Source organism: Nuphar pumila, chromosome 2, assembly GCF_984573655.1.
Source record: "Nuphar pumila chromosome 2, dmNupPumi1.hap1.1, whole genome shotgun sequence".
Lineage (NCBI taxonomy): Eukaryota > Viridiplantae > Streptophyta > Magnoliopsida > Nymphaeales > Nymphaeaceae > Nuphar > Nuphar pumila.
Genome location: NC_143250.1, coordinates 26,302,425 through 26,322,852, shown reverse-complemented (window position 1 = coordinate 26,322,852; position 20,428 = coordinate 26,302,425). Strand labels below are relative to the sequence as shown.

Below are 20,428 nucleotides of genomic sequence, written 5' to 3'. Positions count from 1 at the left end.
CTTACTTTCTTACCCGACAATTAGGCACGTAGGCGTCAGGGAGAAGCTTTTTAAAGTAGGCACTTTCCACCCTGGACCGAATCCCACAGCAGGGGATTTTTTGGGTTACAACCAAGCTCCGCTTAACCCAACTCTTTGCTAAGCTTTCCTCATCCCTCCTTAGGTTTATGCTAATGGGTCGGATCCAATATTCAGGTTTTGTAATTTGTAATTTTTGGCTGTTTCGATACTATCCAGATCCGGCTCTGATGATCCGAATCCGATCCGTTTGCATCCCTATTTCAGTTTCAGCTGGGGTACCAATTGTCGCCCTCGAGCTCTCGCCGCTGCAGAAACTCCGGGTACGTCCGTCGTCCGCATCGCTCGTCGCCATTTCCGGTGTCGAGCTACGTCTCTATCACGTTCTCTCTCTCTACCCTCCCCTCTCTCTCTCTCTAACCTAATTTTTGCTTTTCCACTCTTTCTTCATAGTTGTCTCTACCTGGGTGTGCACGGAGCACTCGTACCATCTGCTGGTTCGCTCCACCCCTTTCACTGTGGCTTTCTTCCTTTTGTTGAGATACTCACTCCTTTCTCCATTTTCTTTGCTACTTATGTGCATTTTAAGCTTATTTCTGCCTCTGGATTCTCCACTTTGTTGCAGTTTTTGCTAATTCTTGTGTTTCGTTTTGATGTTTCACTTTGATTAGATGATTGGTTTTGTCGTGTATATTGGTGTTATCTGTGTCGTAGCTAGGATTCATCTGAGGGGGGGGGGGTGTAGCAAAAAAAAAAAATTTGGTGTGATAGTCGGGGGCAGCGCCCCTGGATTTTTTTTTTGAGATAAAATAAAAAATGGCTACAATTATTAATAAAAATCTAGTTCATATGGACAAATCAAACTATTTGCTGCAGTCAGGGCTGGGCTAGGACTGGACTGGGCTAAAAAAATGGATAAAAATCTATTTCATATGGAATCAGGGCTGGGCTTTAAATTTTTTTTTTTAACTGTTTCGGGATGCAGGACTGCCCCCCCCTCCCCCCCCCCCCCAGCTCCGCCTCTGGGTGTTATCTCCAGCTTTTAGTTTCATGTGGTTTCTATTATAATCTGCTTGTTCTTTTCTCTATCTGGAAACAATTTTAACTTTCCTTTTAAAATTGTGCGTATTTCTTGTGGCTATGGTGATGATGGCGATCATATTCGTTGCCGTCTTTTTTAGTAGTTTGAGTTTGTTTGGGGATGTGTTTATTTACTATATTGTGGATTTATTTACTTCTTTTAATAATTTGTTACTTATTTCTCATGAATGATTTCATCTGATCCTGTTTGATTTTTTGGACGTTTCTCGTATTTGGGTGTTAAAGTAATCAGTCACCTGCCTCTCAAATTTAGGCCCCATGGATGGTGGTGGTGCTGCTGGCTATAATAGGGTTGAAGCCTTTTTTGAGAGAGTTCTGATGGTCGGCCTAAACTTAGTCCATCTTCATCTCATTTCATTTGTGTAAATTTTTCTCTTGATTTTTCTGAATTTAATTTAATTTTGATTTTTTCTGGAATTTCAATTTTTAAAAAAATAGGTCGATTGCTTTCTATTTTTTATTTTTAATTTTTTTCTTAATTTTCTGTTTTTTATATTATTTTAATTTAATGTTTTTTTAAAAAAATTTTAAAATCACTTTTTAATGGGCGATTTCGGTCTGATTAGATACATCATAAAAACCACTCATAACTTTTGCACTGGGTTGAAGTTGTCAGCATAAAGGCTTATGGAGTTGCCAATAGTCTGTCAATGATCTTCCAAATAGGTTTATATTTGCTTTTCACATTACTAAGATTCGAAGCAATTTCTTCCTTTGATCTATCCATTGCCTCATACAAAATCCCATAGCAAACTCATCTGCGTCCACTAATCTCAACACTTTCATGAATCAATTACAATTACATATAAAAACACAAATAAGAATGTAGATAAAAAAATAAATAAATAAAAAATTTCAGATCTCACAAAAAAAAGTAGATACTGAAATACAAATTATATTGCAGTATAAATAATATACTTAAATACATATTATATTGCAGAATATACATAATTATATATATATATATAACTGTATATACATATATAATTATATATTCAATTACAGAAGCACAATAACATACACCTTCTTGTATAAGATTGTGTTAAAGGTGATGGTGAACAGAATGAGAGCTATCCTCACAAGAGTGATATCCAAGAACAAAGGGGCATTCTTAAAAGGTAAGGATATTCATGATAGTATATTGCTTGCGCATGAGTTCATTGATTCTTACAATAAGAAGAATATTCTTGCATTTTGTTTAAAGTTGGACCTTGTTAAAGCTTACGACAAAGTGTCATGAAAATTCTTGAAGAGTTCTCTTGTTCGATTGGGGTTCCACCCAACTTGGATTGCAAGAGTTATGCTCTGTGTTTCCACAACACCATTTCATGTTTTGGTGAATAACGCTCCAGGGCTATGTCACATAGGTGCGGGTGCGGTGATGCGGCACTTAAAAAAAACTTGGGTGCGGGAGCTGCGGGGGTATATATATATATATATATATATATATAATTTTTAACAGTTAACAACAGTAACACTATTTTTTAATAGTATTTTTTTAAGTCCAGATTTGGACATTCATGACCTTGGGTGCGTTGATCGCACCCAAGGTTGGCTTGATCACATCGGGTGCCGCACCCGCACCCACACCCGAGTTGCGTCGCGTCGACGCAGGTGCGGCACCTTGTTGGCCGAATCCCTGTGACAGCTCTGGGGCAAAAATTTTGGAGCTCTTGCGAGCTGAGGCAAGGGGATCCATTGTCTCTTTATCTATTTCTAATTGTGATAGAAATACTATCTAGGCGACTGAAATTTGCTGAATCCAATAATCAGTTACAGGCGGTTAAAGTTCCTTATATTAATCAGAACATCTCTCATCTTTTCTTTTGCGTATGATGTATTGCTTTTTTGCCATCCAACCAAGGATCAGGTGCGAAAGGTTATGAATATTTTTTTGGAGTTCGAATCTGCTACATGCATGAACATAAGTAATGAGAAATCTGTTATTGTACCCATTAATGTAAACACCGAAGTTACTGCTCGGGTTTCCCAACTGATCGGTTGGAAGGCGAGCAGTTTACTGTTAAAATATTTGGGGCTGCCTCTTTGTGTCGGTAAGATGAATACAACTTTATGTCAGCCTCTTATTGCGAAAATTCAGTAGAAGTTGGAAAGCAAAATTGTTGTTGTATGCGGGGAAATTGCTTCTCATTCAAAATACACTCACCTCTATCCTTGTATTTTGGATTTTGTCTTTCAAGGTTCCAAAGAAAGTGTTGGTTCAGTTGGAGACTATGTTCATAATTTTTATGTGGCAAGATTCAGACTCTCTGAGAAAGCCTCATTTGGTGGCTTGGGAGGTCCTATGTAAGCCGAATAGAGAGGGTGGAGTTGGTCTCCATAGGATTGAGGAGTTGAACTTTGCGCATTTGGCTAAGCTTGCTATTGATGTGTTATTTGGAGACTCTCTATGGGCTGAATTTATGCGTTGTAAATATCTCCACAATAGAAGTTTCTGGAGAGCAAATATGGATTCCAATTTTGGAGCATGGAAGGGAATATTCTGGGGATAAAAAAAGATTGAACCATTAATGTCTTGTGTGGCGGCTGATGAGACTCTTACGTGATTTTGGACTGATCCTTGGATGGGGCCACTGCTTCTACCTCTCTTACTTCAGAGTGAAAGACGCAGTAACATGAAAAATACTACCGTCAAGAAAGGCCTGGATCTTTGTGTGGAGCGTCATGTTCCTTTCCCAGGTCTTGAAAGCATGTGGCCCCAATCTGATTGGGTTCCAACTCTTTCATGGTCATGGAATGACTCTAAATGTGTTGCGGAAGTTACTCGTAAAGAAATTTGGGATGCAGTTCGAGAGGATGCCTCTGCCCATAATTGGTATGGGTTTGTGTGGCCCAAGAAAATCCCTCCTAGGGCTGCCTAGGTTGCGTATTTGGCTGGTCACGGTAGACCTCTTACTCAAGAAAGATTGAAGGGCTTTGGTGTTGCGCTGTCTAATAGATGTCTCCTTTGTTTGAAGAACGAAGAGACTCAGTCCCATATGCTGTTTTCGTGTCCCACTATCCAATTGATTTGGAAATTTGTGTGCAAAATCTTTAGGAAGAAGCGAGTCCCTCACGCACATTTTATTCCGAGTTGAAATGGTGGATGACGTCTTCACATCATCCTCTGTAGCTCAAACCTTGCTGGGATATTGCATTCCATATAGTCTATTGGAATATCTGGAAATTGAGGAATGCTTCCTATCATGAGGGAGTGTTGCTAGGTAATTCGGTAATTACTGATCTAGTTTGGGCATCTTGCACAAAACAATTCATTGTGATTGATTGACCGGTATCTCAAAGGAGCTATATATCCTTGTTTGCCAAAACAGGTTTGATAGCTGATAATTTTTTGTTAGACGACTCCAGTTCTCTTTCCTAGAAAATCTTTTCAGCTTAATAAAGATGAAATATCTGTACTTTAAGAAATTATAAAAAACACATTGCTAGTTAAGATTTATTCTTCAGTCTAATTAAAATAAGTCAAAATGGTTTTGTTATTGTATGAAGTACAATTTGTTAGTTATATAAATATGTTGCTTTCAGTGAAAGTTTTGTTGTCATGTTGAATCTAATGTACTTTGAAGTCCACTTCCCATGGTAAGGAAATTGAGTCTTAGAAGTGCTTAGCTTCTCGCTTTTGAAGCGTTTTTTCATGAAGCGAGTTCCCAAGATATGCAAAAACTTGGTAACCACGAGACTAATATTCTTTCTGAGATTGGGAACACATATTTTACCAAAAGTTTCTAAAGTATACATGCTCTTATTGGGAAATGAATACCTTTTGGTGCTAGACAGTTGAAACCAGTTCTCATGGTCTCTTGGTTGAGATGTAATAAGGCAGAGTGGAAGCTAGTATAGAATGATGGAGATCGCTGGCTGTGGTTTATATTGATAGAGCATAACAATGGAATTTTTTATGGCACAGGTTGCTGTCTTTTTGTGATTCACTTGAGGATCAAAGGAGCTCTCCCTTTTTTGTTCATGAGCTTTGGAAAGGATTTGACCTTGGCTGGATTGGTCAACCTGTGTGTGGTGTATTAATGTTGTCTGGTCTTGGGTTTCTAGTGCTTATCTTCTGTACTAGGCGGCCTTTTTTATTATGCCTGTTGTGCCTTTTCTTTGATCACTTGTCATCCTTTCTCTTTAATGAAGCTTGCCTTCCTTAGGAATAGCGTTACACTTTAGAATACTAAAAGAAACCATCCAACATTCTTATTTTTGCTGCTTATTCCATCTTATAAGAGATTCTCCCTGTTAATAATATAATTATCTTAGAATGTTGTACATGTTTTTGGGATGCGTTACCACTCGATGTATCAATGTCTGTTGGTCTTTTGTTTTACTTAACTTTGTGTTCTTTTTGTTTTCCTGTTACTTTTTCTAAAATCCGAAATCTAGTTCAAATTCATATTATAGCTGGCTGTTGTTTGAAAATGAGACATTTTATAGTGACAAATTATGCATTCTTTAGTCCTTTTTTTTTCCTGTTCCCCTTCCTGAAACATTTTGCGATTATAATTCTATGTAACGATCATGATTTTGATGGTTTTGATCTTGACAGAAGTGGTGATGACGCTAGTTTCCAATGCACCTTCTCATTACATATGTTCAGAAGTTTTACATCACCGATATGAGAGGTGTACCTCTAATAATATTTCACACTTAGGAAACTACAGCACAAATATGGATAAGCTCTTCAATACAACGGATGGCCTAAGAATTTTTTCGTCCTCTTTGCGGAGTTCTGATAAGCAGCAAACTATGCAATTTTCTAGTTTTATTGGCCGAAGACGATTAAACTCTACCCTGGTTGCTGCTAGTTCTTCGGTGGAGGATATTGTAGTTGCTGCAGGACCTTTGACAAAGGAGGATCTAGTATCTTATCTCTCCTCTGGGTGCAAATCCAAAGAGAAATGGAGGTAATGATGAATATCTTCATCTTCTCTTCCCTTAACATTGTTTCCATTGCCAGAGGAAGTGTTTGCTTGTGAAACTGGCTGATCTTTATTATGACAATTATGGTTCTGTTATGTATGTTTAGTAAATCTACTAGTTTCTCCTAATGAAGTGCTTAATGAGATCCTTATACAAGTGGGTCAGTTGCTAGACCTGGTTCCATCAAGGAAAATATTGCAGGTTTGAAACCTGCATCACTGGAGGTGAAATCAAACAAAATTCTTGCGTATCAACATTGTGATGACATGACTTCATTTGAATCTATGAGTCTCTCTCTCTGTCCGAACTTCAATGCGAAAGGGAAAACTACAAGCTGCACAACTTATCAGCTATTAAAAAACCACCTAACTTTTTTGGTTATTACATTGGATTGCCTAATTTTTTTTAATGCATTTAAGATACCTTCATAACATAACAAATTATTTTGTGGAATCATTAGAATAAATTATCCTTTGTTCTTTTGTTGAGAAATAAATACTAGGAGACATTTTATTTGATTATTTGACTAAACCATAGGGAATCAATTGATTCAAGGACTAGGCATTTCTTTGTCACAAAGATTGGAAAAACTAAAGTAGTTAAATGCAGTAATCTAAAAGTTGGTGGGTTTTGGAAACAGTTGATAAGTTGGGTGTGTTTTTTGCTATTTATCAAATAGGAAAATACACTTGTATAGGCATTTGTATATGCTTTCTCTCAAATTCAGGAGGAACATGAAAGGGTCCTTCCTTTAATTACATTACAAATTTATAGTAGGTAATTGGGAACAATACTGGGAGATTCCTTATTGCTTATGGAAGCTATGTAATTAGGATGATATGCCTACTCATTTGTTAGATAACTATGAACAACAAATGAGAGGTTGCATTTGAAACCTCTCATTTGTTTAAGCCCCATTCTTACCTTGAATGAAGTTGGATCAACTATAATATAAACTTAGGGGAAATTACCCAATCAAGATAAGTTCATTTAACAAAGGCATAACATTTGAAACAATTAAATTGGTATGCATGTAATAACAACAAATATTATGGCTACATTGGGAAAAACTTAAAACTAACGAAGGAGAAATTCTTGGTATAGAAAGAATGAGGGTAACAATGTAATGCATGAATTCTATGAATATATTTTCTTAATCAAATTGATTTACTTGCTTAACATATTTCTGAGACTTGGCAAAAGTAACTAAAATCTTATGTGGTAGCAAAGAAGCTTTCGACTTGGTTCAGCGAACTTTATGTCTGGGTTTGGGGAAGGCATGTCCAATCTAGATCATAGTTCTATGACAATGTTTTAAGGATAAGAGTTGCACAATGTTTTTAGGATCTAGACCTTATGGATTGTCTCCAGACTGAAATATGGATCTATCATGTGTGATCCTTCTAGAGCTCTAAGGCTTAACATAGGCTTATGGTATATTAATTAAATATGACCATGTATTCAGTTTATTGCGTTTTTGAAGTTTTTATTTCTAGAGAAAAGACAAATCTCATAATTAATTGAAAAATCACTAAATTACATTGATCACATTAATATAATGATATTTTATCTTTGATCTTAAAAAGTCAAATTTTTAGATTTTCCAAAATGCTTATTGTTTATTTTTCAAAATGGTTCTGAGATTCCTGATAAGAACCCCTTATTTGTAAGTAATGTTGAGAAAACCTTGCCCATGGAGGAACTATGTTGTACTGGTTGCATCTCTATCTCTCTCTCTCTCTCACACACACACACACACACGAGCAGTAGGGTATGACATGATATTATGCTGACAGGATAGGAACTGAGCATGAGAAGTTTGGTTTTGAATTTGGAACTCTCCGTCCCATGAAATACAACCAAATTGCGAACTTGCTTGAAGGTATTGCTGAAAGATTTGACTGGGAAAAAGTTATGGAAGAGGATAAGATCATTGGCCTTAATCTGGTAAGTTCTCTCATTATGTTCTTAACAATGACAAAATTTTTCACAATTTCCTTCCACAAAGAGCCTGATGTAGGCATTTTAACATTCATAACTCTTAGTGGTATTTGTGACGCCATCTTTTTTCCCCTAACAGAAGCTATAATACAATGCCAGCACCTTATGTTAGTTGTTGCCATCATAGGTCGGTCAGTAAATTTATAAAATCTCCAAGTGACTTTTATTAAAACCTTTGACTGTACAAAATCTATTCAAAAAGGTATTTTGTATATTTCCACAAATTTACTGAATCATCCTGGTGGTTCTGTTCAATATGATACACTAGTATTCTGCTTGATCTTTTTTTTCTCGGGGGAAGGAGGTGGGTGGTGAGAGGGAGTGGAAAGAGAAAAGGTCAACCTGCTAGCATCATCATCTTTTCATCAGCATGAATGGCCACCAAATTCTTTTCACCTCAACAACTTACTACACTATGGCAATGCGTCGTATTCTTCAATATCACTTCACAATAACAAATCATCTTCTGTAGATTCTATTCTTCAAACATGATGGACATTTTTATAGTGAGATGCACTTAAATTGTCTACTATACATATCGGTATACAACCAAAATAAAATTAATGCCTTTTAGGCTAGAGAAATTCATGTGTGTTTGTGTGTGCATGCTTCCGTATGTGCAGATATCTGATGTTGTGATTGAACAGGGGAAGCAAAGTATTTCATTGGAGCCTGGTGGACAATTTGAACTTAGTGGAGCACCTCTTGAGACTCTTCATCAAACTTGTGCTGAAGTGAACTCTCATCTTTATCAGGTTGGCCTTCATTATCTTTTTCTTTCTTCATAGGATTGACTCTCAAGTAGATGATTGGGAGGCCCCGCTTTATGTCATGGTTGTGATTCAAGAGAAGATGAAACTCAGATTGAGTAAAAAGTTTGAAGTATTAAGTCTGTGTTTTTGTCTGACTGGCAAGGTATGATGTTAAGAAATGTACCAGAGCAGTTTGGTCTACGAATATCAAGTATGAAGTATGCAAGCATGAAATCTGTTCCATGAATAGTAACTTCCGCATCAATAAATTGTTAAAATGTACATGTATAATGTATATATATTATACATATATATATATGTATTTATATATATACATATCTCAATATGTATATATATATATATATTTAACTCTTGTATATTTTTTCCTTATTTTTCCTTTTTTTGTCTTGGTCAACCAAGGTTGACTAGCCATTGGAAACTTGGAGCTAGTCCAACGGCTAGAAATCTAGGCGTTGGACTAGTTCCAATGGCTATAATGGGCTATCCTTTAAGCCCATTTTGCCTCTCTTTTTGTGTATATTAAGGGGATGAATCCCCTCATTTGTGCAATGCTTTTCAAGAATATTTGAACATCCAATAAAATATTTATTTTTAGATGTGAGAGTCTTCTTTGTGTGTCTCGAGAAGGATTCAGAATCAATGTGGAATGGTGTCTCGAGGAGGATTCAGAATCAATGTGGAATAAGATAGCGGGTGGCATGAGAAAAGTGGCTAAGGAGGTATTGGGTGAGTCTAAAGGCGGTGCACCACTAGGTAAGGATACATCATGGTAGAACGAGGATGTCAAATTAGCTATTAAGGTTAAAAGAGAGTGTTATAGAAATCTAAGAGTCGTGATAATGAGAATTTGGAGAAGTATATGATAGCAAAGAAGGAAGCTAAAAAAATTGTTCGAAACGCGAGGGCTAAGGTATATAAGGAGGTTTATGACAAGTTGGATACCAAGGAAGGCGAGAAGGATATTTATAGGCTTGCAAAGATGAGAGATAGGAAATCGAAGGATTTGGGTATGGTTAGATATATCAAAGATGAAACGCAAAGGGTTTTAGTCAAAGATGAGGAGATTAAGGAGAGATGGAAAGATTATTTTGATAAGCTATTTAATGATAGTCATGCTCAAGATCTTGGAGACTTCTTCATTCCTTTTCATGAGATTAATCGTGACTTCATGCGCAAGATTCAAAAGAAAGAAATTGCAGAGGCTTTGAAGAAAATGAAATCAAGAAGGGCAGTTGGCCCAGATGGTATACCTATCGAGGCTTGGAAATGCTTGGGAGAGAAAGGTTTAGAATGGTTGACAAATCTTTTTAACTTGATTTGGCGAACAAATAAGATGCCTAATGAGTGGAGGAAGAGTACTTTGGTGCCTTTATATAAGAATAAGGGTGATATACAAGATTGCACAAACTATCGTGGTATAAAACTCATGAGTCATACTATGAAACTTTGGGAGAGGGTGATTGAGTCCAGGTTGAGGAAGGTTGTCATGATATCGGAGAATCAATTTGGTTTTATGCCTGGAAGATCAACTATGGAAGCTATACATCTTCTTAGACAACTTATTGAAAGATATAGAGAGAGGAACAAAGATTTGCATATGGTTTTTATTGATTTAGAGAAGGCATACGATAGAGTACCTAGGGACGTTCTCTGGTGGACAATGATGAAGAAAGGTGTTTCTCTCAAGTACATTAGTATAATTAAAGATATGTATGAAGGAGTAGTAACCAATGTCCGCACTTGTGGAGGGGTGACAACCAATTTTCCTATAACGGTTGGGTTACATCAAGGATCTGCTTTAAGCCCTTTCCTATTTGCGATAGTGATGGATGAGCTTACGAGATCAATTCAAGAAAATGTACCGTGGTGTATGTTGTTTGCTGATGATATTGTTTTGATTGATGAGTCTAGAGCTGGGGTTAATGCTAAGTTAGAATTATGGAGACAGACATTAGAAGCTAGAGGTTTTAAGTTGAGTAAGAGTAAGACTGAATATATGTAATGTCGGTTTAGTAAGCAACGAAGTATTGATGGGAGTGTAGTGAAGCTTGGTGAGCAAGAAATACCGGTGAATGATTATTTCAAATATTTGGGATCTATCATTCAAAAGTATGGAGAAATTGATGGAGATGTAAATCATAGGATAAAGGTTGGGTGGATGAAATGAAAAAGTGCAACTGGAGTGCTGTGCGATCGTAGAATGCCATTGCGGTTGAAGGGAAAGTTTTATAGGACGACTATTAGACCCGCTTTACTATATGGTACGGAATGTTGGGCTGCCAAGAGACATCATATTCAAAAAATGAGTGTAGCTGAGATGCGGATGCTTAGATGGATGTGTGGAAATACAATAAAAGATAAGATTCGGAACGAGGAGATACGTAAGAAGGTAGGTGTTGCACCCATTGAAAATAAGATGCGAGAGAATCGTTTACGGTGGTTTGGACATATTCGGCGAAGGCCTAATGATGCTCCTGTTAGAAGGTTGGAGAAATGGGAAAATATATTAGTTAAAAGAGGTCGGGGTAGGCCTAGGAAGACTTGGATGGAGATGGTAGGAAAGGATATGAATGCTTTGAACCTCACCGAGGACATGGCATTGGATAGAAATGATTGGAGGAAAAGGATTCATGTGGAAGACCCAAAATGAATTTCTTTTTTGGTTCATATCGCTGACCCCAATTGTTTTGGGATGAAGGCGTAGTTGTTGTTGTTGTTGTTGTAGTCTTCTTTGTGTGTACCCATTGTGGGTTATGTGAGTGTGCTCTTTGTGGCCCACTTTTGTGCATGTCCATTTGGAGTACATATTTGGTGGACATTTGTGTTTTGAAGACTCATTTCATTACATGGTATCAGAGCTCGCGTGATCTCGTATTGCTCTTTTGGTGATTGTCATTCAAGTGATCGTGTATTGCTCTCTTGGAGATTTACTTGGTCCTTTGGTTCATCCTACTCAAAGAGTTTGTGGTGCCGTACTCGTGGTGATCAAGTGATCGTGCTCTCTCTCTCTCTCTCTCTCTCTGACCACTTCTTTTTTTCTCTATCTCATTCTCCTATTCTCTTTTGTAATCATGGATGAGAAGGAAGTGTCACCATCATGCCTATCAAACTAAACAATACTAACTATGTGATGTGGTCTTCTATTATGAAACATCACATTTGGGGCAAGGGATTGTAGGTGTTAGTTGATGGATCCGATTCGTAACCTAAACTAATTATCACCAAAGAAGAGAATAGAAAGGAAGTGCCTCTTTTAGATGGAGAAAAAACAAAAGTTGTATCCGTATGTGGAAAGAAATGAATAGTGGAGAATGTGATATGTGAAGATAATGTTTTGGCTCATTAATAGTGTAAATATTAAAAAATACTCAAGTCTTGCAAAATTTGAGCATGCCAATAATGCTTGAGAATACCTCAAAAATATGTATTCCATTAAGAATATTGCACATGTGTGCAATTTGCAAGACAATGTTCGTGCCATGACTCAAGGAAACAAAAATATTAGGGAATATTACAATGTATTATCCGAACTTTGGGAAGAGTTGACTCTTCTTAAACCAAAGTGGCATTGTCCTCGAGACATTGAGCTCCGACAAAAACAAATTGATATGGAGCATTTCTATCAATTCATAAATAGGCTAAGACTTTAATTCATTAAGTCAACTCTTTTACATAGAGAAAAAGTTTCCTCTATTGTTGATACTATAGAAGAGCTAAGCATGGAGGAAAATAGGTTGAATAAACACTCAGCCAAAAATAAGGAAGAATTCGTGAATTGAAGATACAAAGAAGAGGTTAGCATGATTCTTTCAAATTAAAGATTTGGGAGTATTGCGCTATTTTCTTAGGCTTGATGTTGCATATTTGAGAAGAGGATTTTGCTTGTCTAAACATAAGTATGCTATTGAACTTATGGCTAAGGCTAGCTTGAAAGGTGACACTAAAAAAAATTGATCCACCTATGGAGCCTAATATAAGGCTTCGATCCCTAAATGGGGGGTTGTTGGAAGACTTTGGTATGCATAGACAATTGGTTGGTAGCCTGATTCATTTCGCTAGATATCATGTTTGGTGTGCATGCAGTGAATAGGTTTATGAGCTCTCCACGTTTAGTTCACCTGGCAGCTATGATTAGGATAATTAGATGTGTGAGAGATGCTATGCACTTTGGTATGTTCTTTTTATCATCTGCCTTCACTGATTTGAGAGGGTATTATGATACAAATTTTGGAGGTTCTGCCAGTGATAGTTAGTCCACCATAGGTTTTTTGTATTTTTCTTGGTAGCTCATTAATGTCATGGAAAAGTTAGAAACAACAAAGAATAATGCTATGCACAACTGAAGTAGACTATAGGGCCATGGCACAATTGATTGTCAAGATTTATGTCACAGGGGTTTGGCCAACCAGGTGCTGCACACGCGTCGACGCAATGCAATGCGGGTGCGGCAAACCCGACCCTGGGTGCGGTCATATTCATCCAAATTTTAGACTTAAAAAAAATTATCGCTCGATGAAATGAGCTTGAGCCTAAGGATTAGGGCAAAACTGTTTTGCCCTCTTTCCTGTCTTCCGAGTTCCGACGCTGCTGAGCTGCGACACCCCGATGCCTGCTACCGTTCGGCGAGCGCGAACTCAGTCTCCATCTCCAAGGTACGTTATTCTCTCTCGTTCTCTCTCTCAATCTCTCTCTTTCTCCACCTGTCTCAATCCCTCAGCTACCTCTCTCTCTCTATTTTTTTTCCATTTTCATACTGCGTGCCTCTCTCTGTAGTCAATCTTTTCCCCCTTACTATGTACCTCAGTCTCTCTCAATCTCGGCTAAACAAGCCCATTTTTGAAAAAAAAAATTACCCATTTTAGGGAAAACTCAGTTCAGCTGGCTCATTTTCTTAAAAATCTATCTGTTACATTATAAAACTCGAAAAAAATAAAAATTAAATGACTTTGGATTCGGGTCGGATCCGGACCCGACCTGGACCCAACTGAGGCACCGCCTCCCTCGCTGTCTCTTAAAGACAATGAGGCAAAGGGGGGAGGTTCTTGAAACCTCCCTTTCCCCTCTTTGCTCTCTCGTCTCTTCTCTCTCACCCTCACGCTCCCTCGACTCTCTCTCGTCGCTCTTTGCACTCTCCGCCCCCCGATTCTCTCTCGTCTCCTCCCTGCATCTCTCTCGGCTCTCCTACTGTCGGGAGCGATGCAGGCGACCGTTGATGAACCACCGCCACCGACGACTCCCTCCGCCACCGCCGCCATCGACGACCACCAGGTACGACTTCTCTCTTTTTCTCCTTTTTCTCTTCTCTCCCCCTCTCTTCCTTCTCGTTTGGCTCGTCGACAGGGGACTCCGCTCCCCCTGTCCCTCCAGTTTTGCCGGCAGGGGGTCTCTCTCTCTCTCCCCTGCCACTGTCCTTGGTTGGTCGACAGGGGGTTGAAGCCCCCTGCCGTCACCTCTGGTTGATAGGGGGGCTCCACTCCCTGTTCCTCTAAGAAACCGACAGGGGCTTTGGCCCCTGACTCGTTTCCTTGTTAAGCAAACCGACAGGGGCCTTTGGCCCCTGCCTCCTCTCCCAAAAGCTGCAGGGGGGCTGTTGGCCCCTGCGCCTCTTTCTCTCTCTGCTCATTTTCCTGGCACGGCCCCTGCCCCTGCCCCTTTTAGTGTTCCAGCAGGGGACGAAGGCCCCTGCTGTAACAACTCAAAAAAAATTGTATTGATTCGGGTCGGATCCGGACACGACCTGGACCACCGCCTCTCGCTGTCATTAAAGACAGCGAGGCAGGCAGGAGGAGGGTTACGAAACCCCCCTCACCGTCTTTCCCCTCTGCTCTCTCGTCTCTCTCCCTTACCCTCTCGCTCGTCCACTGTCACCGACGCCGGCGACCCCCGACAACCCGCCACCACCGACGTCGGCGACCTCCCGTCTCTGGCGAGCTTCTCTCCGGCAGCCTCCCCAGGTACGCTCCTCCTCCTCCCTTTCTCCTCTTTCGTCCGTCTTTCTCTCTATCTTTCTCCCTCGTTTCTCCGTTGCGCAGGGAGGGTGGCCAAGCCACCTCCCTGCTGCCCTAAATCACAGGGGAGGGGCAAAGCCCCCTCCCTGCGACTCTCTTTAGCGAGGGAGGGGCGGAGCCCCTCTCTGTGCCGTGGTTGGTAAGGGAGGGCCCGAGCCCCTCCCGATACCGTCTTGTTGCAGGGGAGGGGCCCAACTCCTCCCTGCACCCTTGTAAGTAGGGGAGGGGCTGAGTCTCCTCCCTGCTTCTTATTACGGCATGGGAGGGAGTCGACCTCCTCCCTGCTTCTTGTTATGCTTGGGGAGGGGGTCGAGCCCCTCCCTGCTCTTTGTTTCGGCAGGGGAGGGGCCGAGCCCCCTCCCTGTGCCTCTTCGCTCTTTAGGCGGGGGCATCGCCCTTGCCTCCGCTGTTTTTCGACAGGCAGGGGCAAGCCCCCTCGCCTCGTTCTTCCCTTGCATCAGGCAGGGGCTTTGCCCCTGCCTCTCTTTTACTTCGTCAGGCAGGGGCGCAGCCCTGCCTGCCCTCGCTTTCTGAGGGCAGCGGTACAACCCTCTGCCTCCTCGTATTTTGCTGACAGCAGGTCAGCAGGGGCTCGTAGCCCCTGCCCTTGCTTCTTGCGCTCATAACATGTATGCAAGGGCACAATGCTCCTACTTCTGCTTCCTTCGCGTTAGGTCAGTGACAATGACCCCGACCTTCTGCTTTGGTGTTAGCGTGCTAAGATTGTCGCTTTTGCAGCTCGTACGACGGATCCCGCTTGCGCTCTGCAACCCCAGCCGTCCATCGCGTACACCCGCAGACGCCAGCAAGCTCGCAACTCTCCAAAGTAGGGGAAGATTGCACAGAGGACTTGGATAATTGAATTAAGTTCAATTAAACTAAAAATGATCATTAAATAAATATATATATATATATACATATATATATTTATACGAGTATGCACTTAACTCAAGGACGCGGTTTCGCGATCTTTGCCCTTTATTTTCTGTCGTGTCTTTTACCTTCTGTCAGTTTTGCTGTTGCGCGTTGTGCCGATGTTTTGCGTGCACTCCTGCTTACAGTTTTTACTTGCTGTTGCGCGTTGTGCAGAGGTTTTGCGTTGCACTTCTGCTTACTGTCTTTACCTTGCCGTCGCGCTTTGCGCCTAGGCTCTTGCTTTTGCATGTGTTATTATTGCTTTGCTATTGCAGATGACATGCAGGTTTTCGCTCTTTGCGTATGCCTTAAAGGCATCCTCGTGGAGGATGCAAGGGCATTCACTACTCTTTCTCTTGCGACGAGAGTTGAGTTGGGAGCTAGCGTTACATTCTTGTCTAAGGAGAGTGATACATCGCAAGGATCCTAACTCTTCGAGTACGCAGTCCTGCAGACGAGTTGGGGTTCGAGCGAACTTCTTAGCAGGGGTTCTGTTAAGCTATTTAATGATAGTCATGCTCAAGATCTTGGAGACTTCTTCATTCCTTTTCATGAGATTAATCGTGACTTCATGCGCAAGATTCAAAAGAAAGAAATTACAGAGGCTTTGAAGAAAATGAAATCAAGAAGGGCAGTTGGCCCAGATGGTATACCTATCGAGGCTTGGAAATGCTTGGGAGAGAAAGGTTTAGAATGGTTGACAAATCTTTTTAACTTGATTTGGCGAACAAATAAGATGCCTAATGAGTGGAGGAAGAGTACTTTGGTGCCTTTATATAAGAATAAGGGTGATATACAAGATTGCACAAACTATCGTGGTATAAAACTCATGAGTCATACTATGAAACTTTGGGAGAGGGTGATTGAGTCCAGGTTGAGGAAGGTTGTCATGATATCGGAGAATCAATTTGGTTTTATGCCTGGAAGATCAACTATGGAAGCTATACATCTTCTTAGACAACTTATTGAAAGATATAGAGAGAGGAACAAAGATTTGCATATGGTTTTTATTGATTTAGAGAAGGCATACGATAGAGTACCTAGGGACGTTCTCTGGTGGACAATGATGAAGAAAGGTGTTTCTCTCAAGTACATTAGTATAATTAAAGATATGTATGAAGGAGTAGTAACCAATGTCCGCACTTGTGGAGGGGTGACAACCAATTTTCCTATAACGGTTGGGTTACATCAAGGATCTGCTTTAAGCCCTTTCCTATTTGCGATAGTGATGGATGAGCTTACGAGATCAATTCAAGAAAATGTACCGTGGTGTATGTTGTTTGCTGATGATATTGTTTTGATTGATGAGTCTAGAGCTGGGGTTAATGCTAAGTTAGAATTATGGAGACAGACATTAGAAGCTAGAGGTTTTAAGTTGAGTAAGAGTAAGACTGAATATATGTAATGTCGGTTTAGTAAGCAACGAAGTATTGATGGGAGTGTAGTGAAGCTTGGTGAGCAAGAAATACCGGTGAATGATTATTTCAAATATTTGGGATCTATCATTCAAAAGTATGGAGAAATTGATGGAGATGTAAATCATAGGATAAAGGTTGGGTGGATGAAATGAAAAAGTGCAACTGGAGTGCTGTGCGATCGTAGAATGCCATTGCGGTTGAAGGGAAAGTTTTATAGGACGACTATTAGACCCGCTTTACTATATGGTACGGAATGTTGGGCTGCCAAGAGACATCATATTCAAAAAATGAGTGTAGCTGAGATGCGGATGCTTAGATGGATGTGTGGAAATACAATAAAAGATAAGATTCGGAACGAGGAGATACGTAAGAAGGTAGGTGTTGCACCCATTGAAAATAAGATGCGAGAGAATCGTTTACGGTGGTTTGGACATATTCGGCGAAGGCCTAATGATGCTCCTGTTAGAAGGTTGGAGAAATGGGAAAATATATTAGTTAAAAGAGGTCGGGGTAGGCCTAGGAAGACTTGGATGGAGATGGTAGGAAAGGATATGAATGCTTTGAACCTCACCGAGGACATGGCATTGGATAGAAATGATTGGAGGAAAAGGATTCATGTGGAAGACCCAAAATGAATTTCTTTTTTGGTTCATATCGCTGACCCCAATTGTTTTGGGATGAAGGCGTAGTTGTTGTTGTTGTTGTTGTAGTCTTCTTTGTGTGTACCCATTGTGGGTTATGTGAGTGTGCTCTTTGTGGCCCACTTTTGTGCATGTCCATTTGGAGTACATATTTGGTGGACATTTGTGTTTTGAAGACTCATTTCATTACATGGTATCAGAGCTCGCGTGATCTCGTATTGCTCTTTTGGTGATTGTCATTCAAGTGATCGTGTATTGCTCTCTTGGAGATTTACTTGGTCCTTTGGTTCATCCTACTCAAAGAGTTTGTGGTGCCGTACTCGTGGTGATCAAGTGATCGTGCTCTCTCTCTCTCTCTCTCTCTCTGACCACTTCTTTTTTTCTCTATCTCATTCTCCTATTCTCTTTTGTAATCATGGATGAGAAGGAAGTGTCACCATCATGCCTATCAAACTAAACAATACTAACTATGTGATGTGGTCTTCTATTATGAAACATCACATTTGGGGCAAGGGATTGTAGGTGTTAGTTGATGGATCCGATTCGTAACCTAAACTAATTATCACCAAAGAAGAGAATAGAAAGGAAGTGCCTCTTTTAGATGGAGAAAAAACAAAAGTTGTATCCGTATGTGGAAAGAAATGAATAGTGGAGAATGTGATATGTGAAGATAATGTTTTGGCTCATTAATAGTGTAAATATTAAAAAATACTCAAGTCTTGCAAAATTTGAGCATGCCAATAATGCTTGAGAATACCTCAAAAATATGTATTCCATTAAGAATATTGCACATGTGTGCAATTTGCAAGACAATGTTCGTGCCATGACTCAAGGAAACAAAAATATTAGGGAATATTACAATGTATTATCCGAACTTTGGGAAGAGTTGACTCTTCTTAAACCAAAGTGGCATTGTCCTCGAGACATTGAGCTCCGACAAAAACAAATTGATATGGAGCATTTCTATCAATTCATAAATAGGCTAAGACTTTAATTCATTAAGTCAACTCTTTTACATAGAGAAAAAGTTTCCTCTATTGTTGATACTATAGAAGAGCTAAGCATGGAGGAAAATAGGTTGAATAAACACTCAGCCAAAAATAAGGAAGAATTCGTGAATTGAAGATACAAAGAAGAGGTTAGCATGATTCTTTCAAATTAAAGATTTGGGAGTATTGCGCTATTTTCTTAGGCTTGATGTTGCATATTTGAGAAGAGGATTTTGCTTGTCTAAACATAAGTATGCTATTGAACTTATGGCTAAGGCTAGCTTGAAAGGTGACACTAAAAAAAATTGATCCACCTATGGAGCCTAATATAAGGCTTCGATCCCTAAATGGGGGGTTGTTGGAAGACTTTGGTATGCATAGACAATTGGTTGGTAGCCTGATTCATTTCGCTAGATATCATGTTTGGTGTGCATGCAGTGAATAGGTTTATGAGCTCTCCACGTTTAGTTCACCTGGCAGCTATGATTAGGATAATTAGATGTGTGAGAGATGCTATGCACTTTGGTATGTTCTTTTTATCATCTGCCTTCACTGATTTGAGAGGGTATTATGATACAAATTTTGGAGGTTCTGCCAGTGATAGTTAGTCCACCATAGGTTTTTTGTATTTTTCTTGGTAGCTCATTAATGTCATGGAAAAGTTAGAAACAACAAAGAATAATGCTATGCACAACTGAAGTAGACTATAGGGCCATGGCACAATTGATTGTCAAGATTTATGTCACAGGGGTTTGGCCAACCAGGTGCTGCACACGCGTCGACGCAATGCAATGCGGGTGCGGCAAACCCGACCCTGGGTGCGGTCATATTCATCCAAATTTTAGACTTAAAAAAAATTATCGCTCGATGAAATGAGCTTGAGCCTAAGGATTAGGGCAAAACTGTTTTGCCCTCTTTCCTGTCTTCCGAGTTCCGACGCTGCTGAGCTGCGACACCCCGATGCCTGCTACCGTTCGGCGAGCGCGAACTCAGTCTCCATCTCCAAGGTACGTTATTCTCTCTCGTTCTCTCTCTCAATCTCTCTCTTTCTCCACCTGTCTCAATCCCTCAGCTACCTCTCTCTCTCTATTTTTTTTCCATTTTCATACTGCGTGCCTCTCTCTGTAGTCAATCTTTTCCCCCTTACTATGTACCTCAGTCTCTCTCAATCTCGGCTAAACAAGCCCATTTTTGAAAAAAAAAATTACCCATTTTAGGGAAAACTCAGTTCAGCTGGCTCATTTTCTTAAAAATCTATCTGTTACATTATAAAACTCGAAAAAAATAAAAATTAAATGACTTTGGATTCGGGTCGGATCCGGACCCGACCTGGACCCAACTGAGGCACCGCCTCCCTCGCTGTCTCTTAAAGACAATGAGGCAAAGGGGGGAGGTTCTTGAAACCTCCCTTTCCCCTCTTTGCTCTCTCGTCTCTTCTCTCTCACCCTCACGCTCCCTCGACTCTCTCTCGTCGCTCTTTGCACTCTCCGCCCCCCGATTCTCTCTCGTCTCCTCCCTGCATCTCTCTCGGCTCTCCTACTGTCGGGAGCGATGCAGGCGACCGTTGATGAACCACCGCCACCGACGACTCCCTCCGCCACCGCCGCCATCGACGACCACCAGGTA

The 20,428-nt window shown here is 40.3% G+C and overlaps 1 protein-coding gene across 3 annotated transcripts in view; it reads left to right on the top strand.

Moving 5' to 3' along the window:
- Positions 1 to 313: 313 nt before the first annotated feature.
- The window catches only part of GSH1 (glutamate-cysteine ligase), an 82,197-nt gene continuing 62,082 nt past the window's right edge, over positions 314 to 20,428 (top strand). The window contains exons 1-5 of one of the 3 annotated variants that reach the window (XM_089997447.1): positions 314 to 341; positions 472 to 515; positions 5,684 to 6,041; positions 7,854 to 8,004; positions 8,706 to 8,813. In XM_089997447.1, coding sequence (XP_089853573.1) covers positions 5,692 to 6,041; positions 7,854 to 8,004; positions 8,706 to 8,813 — 609 coding nt within the window. In that variant the 5' untranslated portion in view covers positions 314 to 341; positions 472 to 515; positions 5,684 to 5,691. Of the gene's footprint in view, positions 342 to 471; positions 516 to 536; positions 554 to 5,683; positions 6,042 to 7,853; positions 8,005 to 8,705; positions 8,814 to 20,428 lie in introns of those variants that run through there. The other 2 variants (XM_089997449.1, XM_089997448.1) reach the window with 2 other exon arrangements.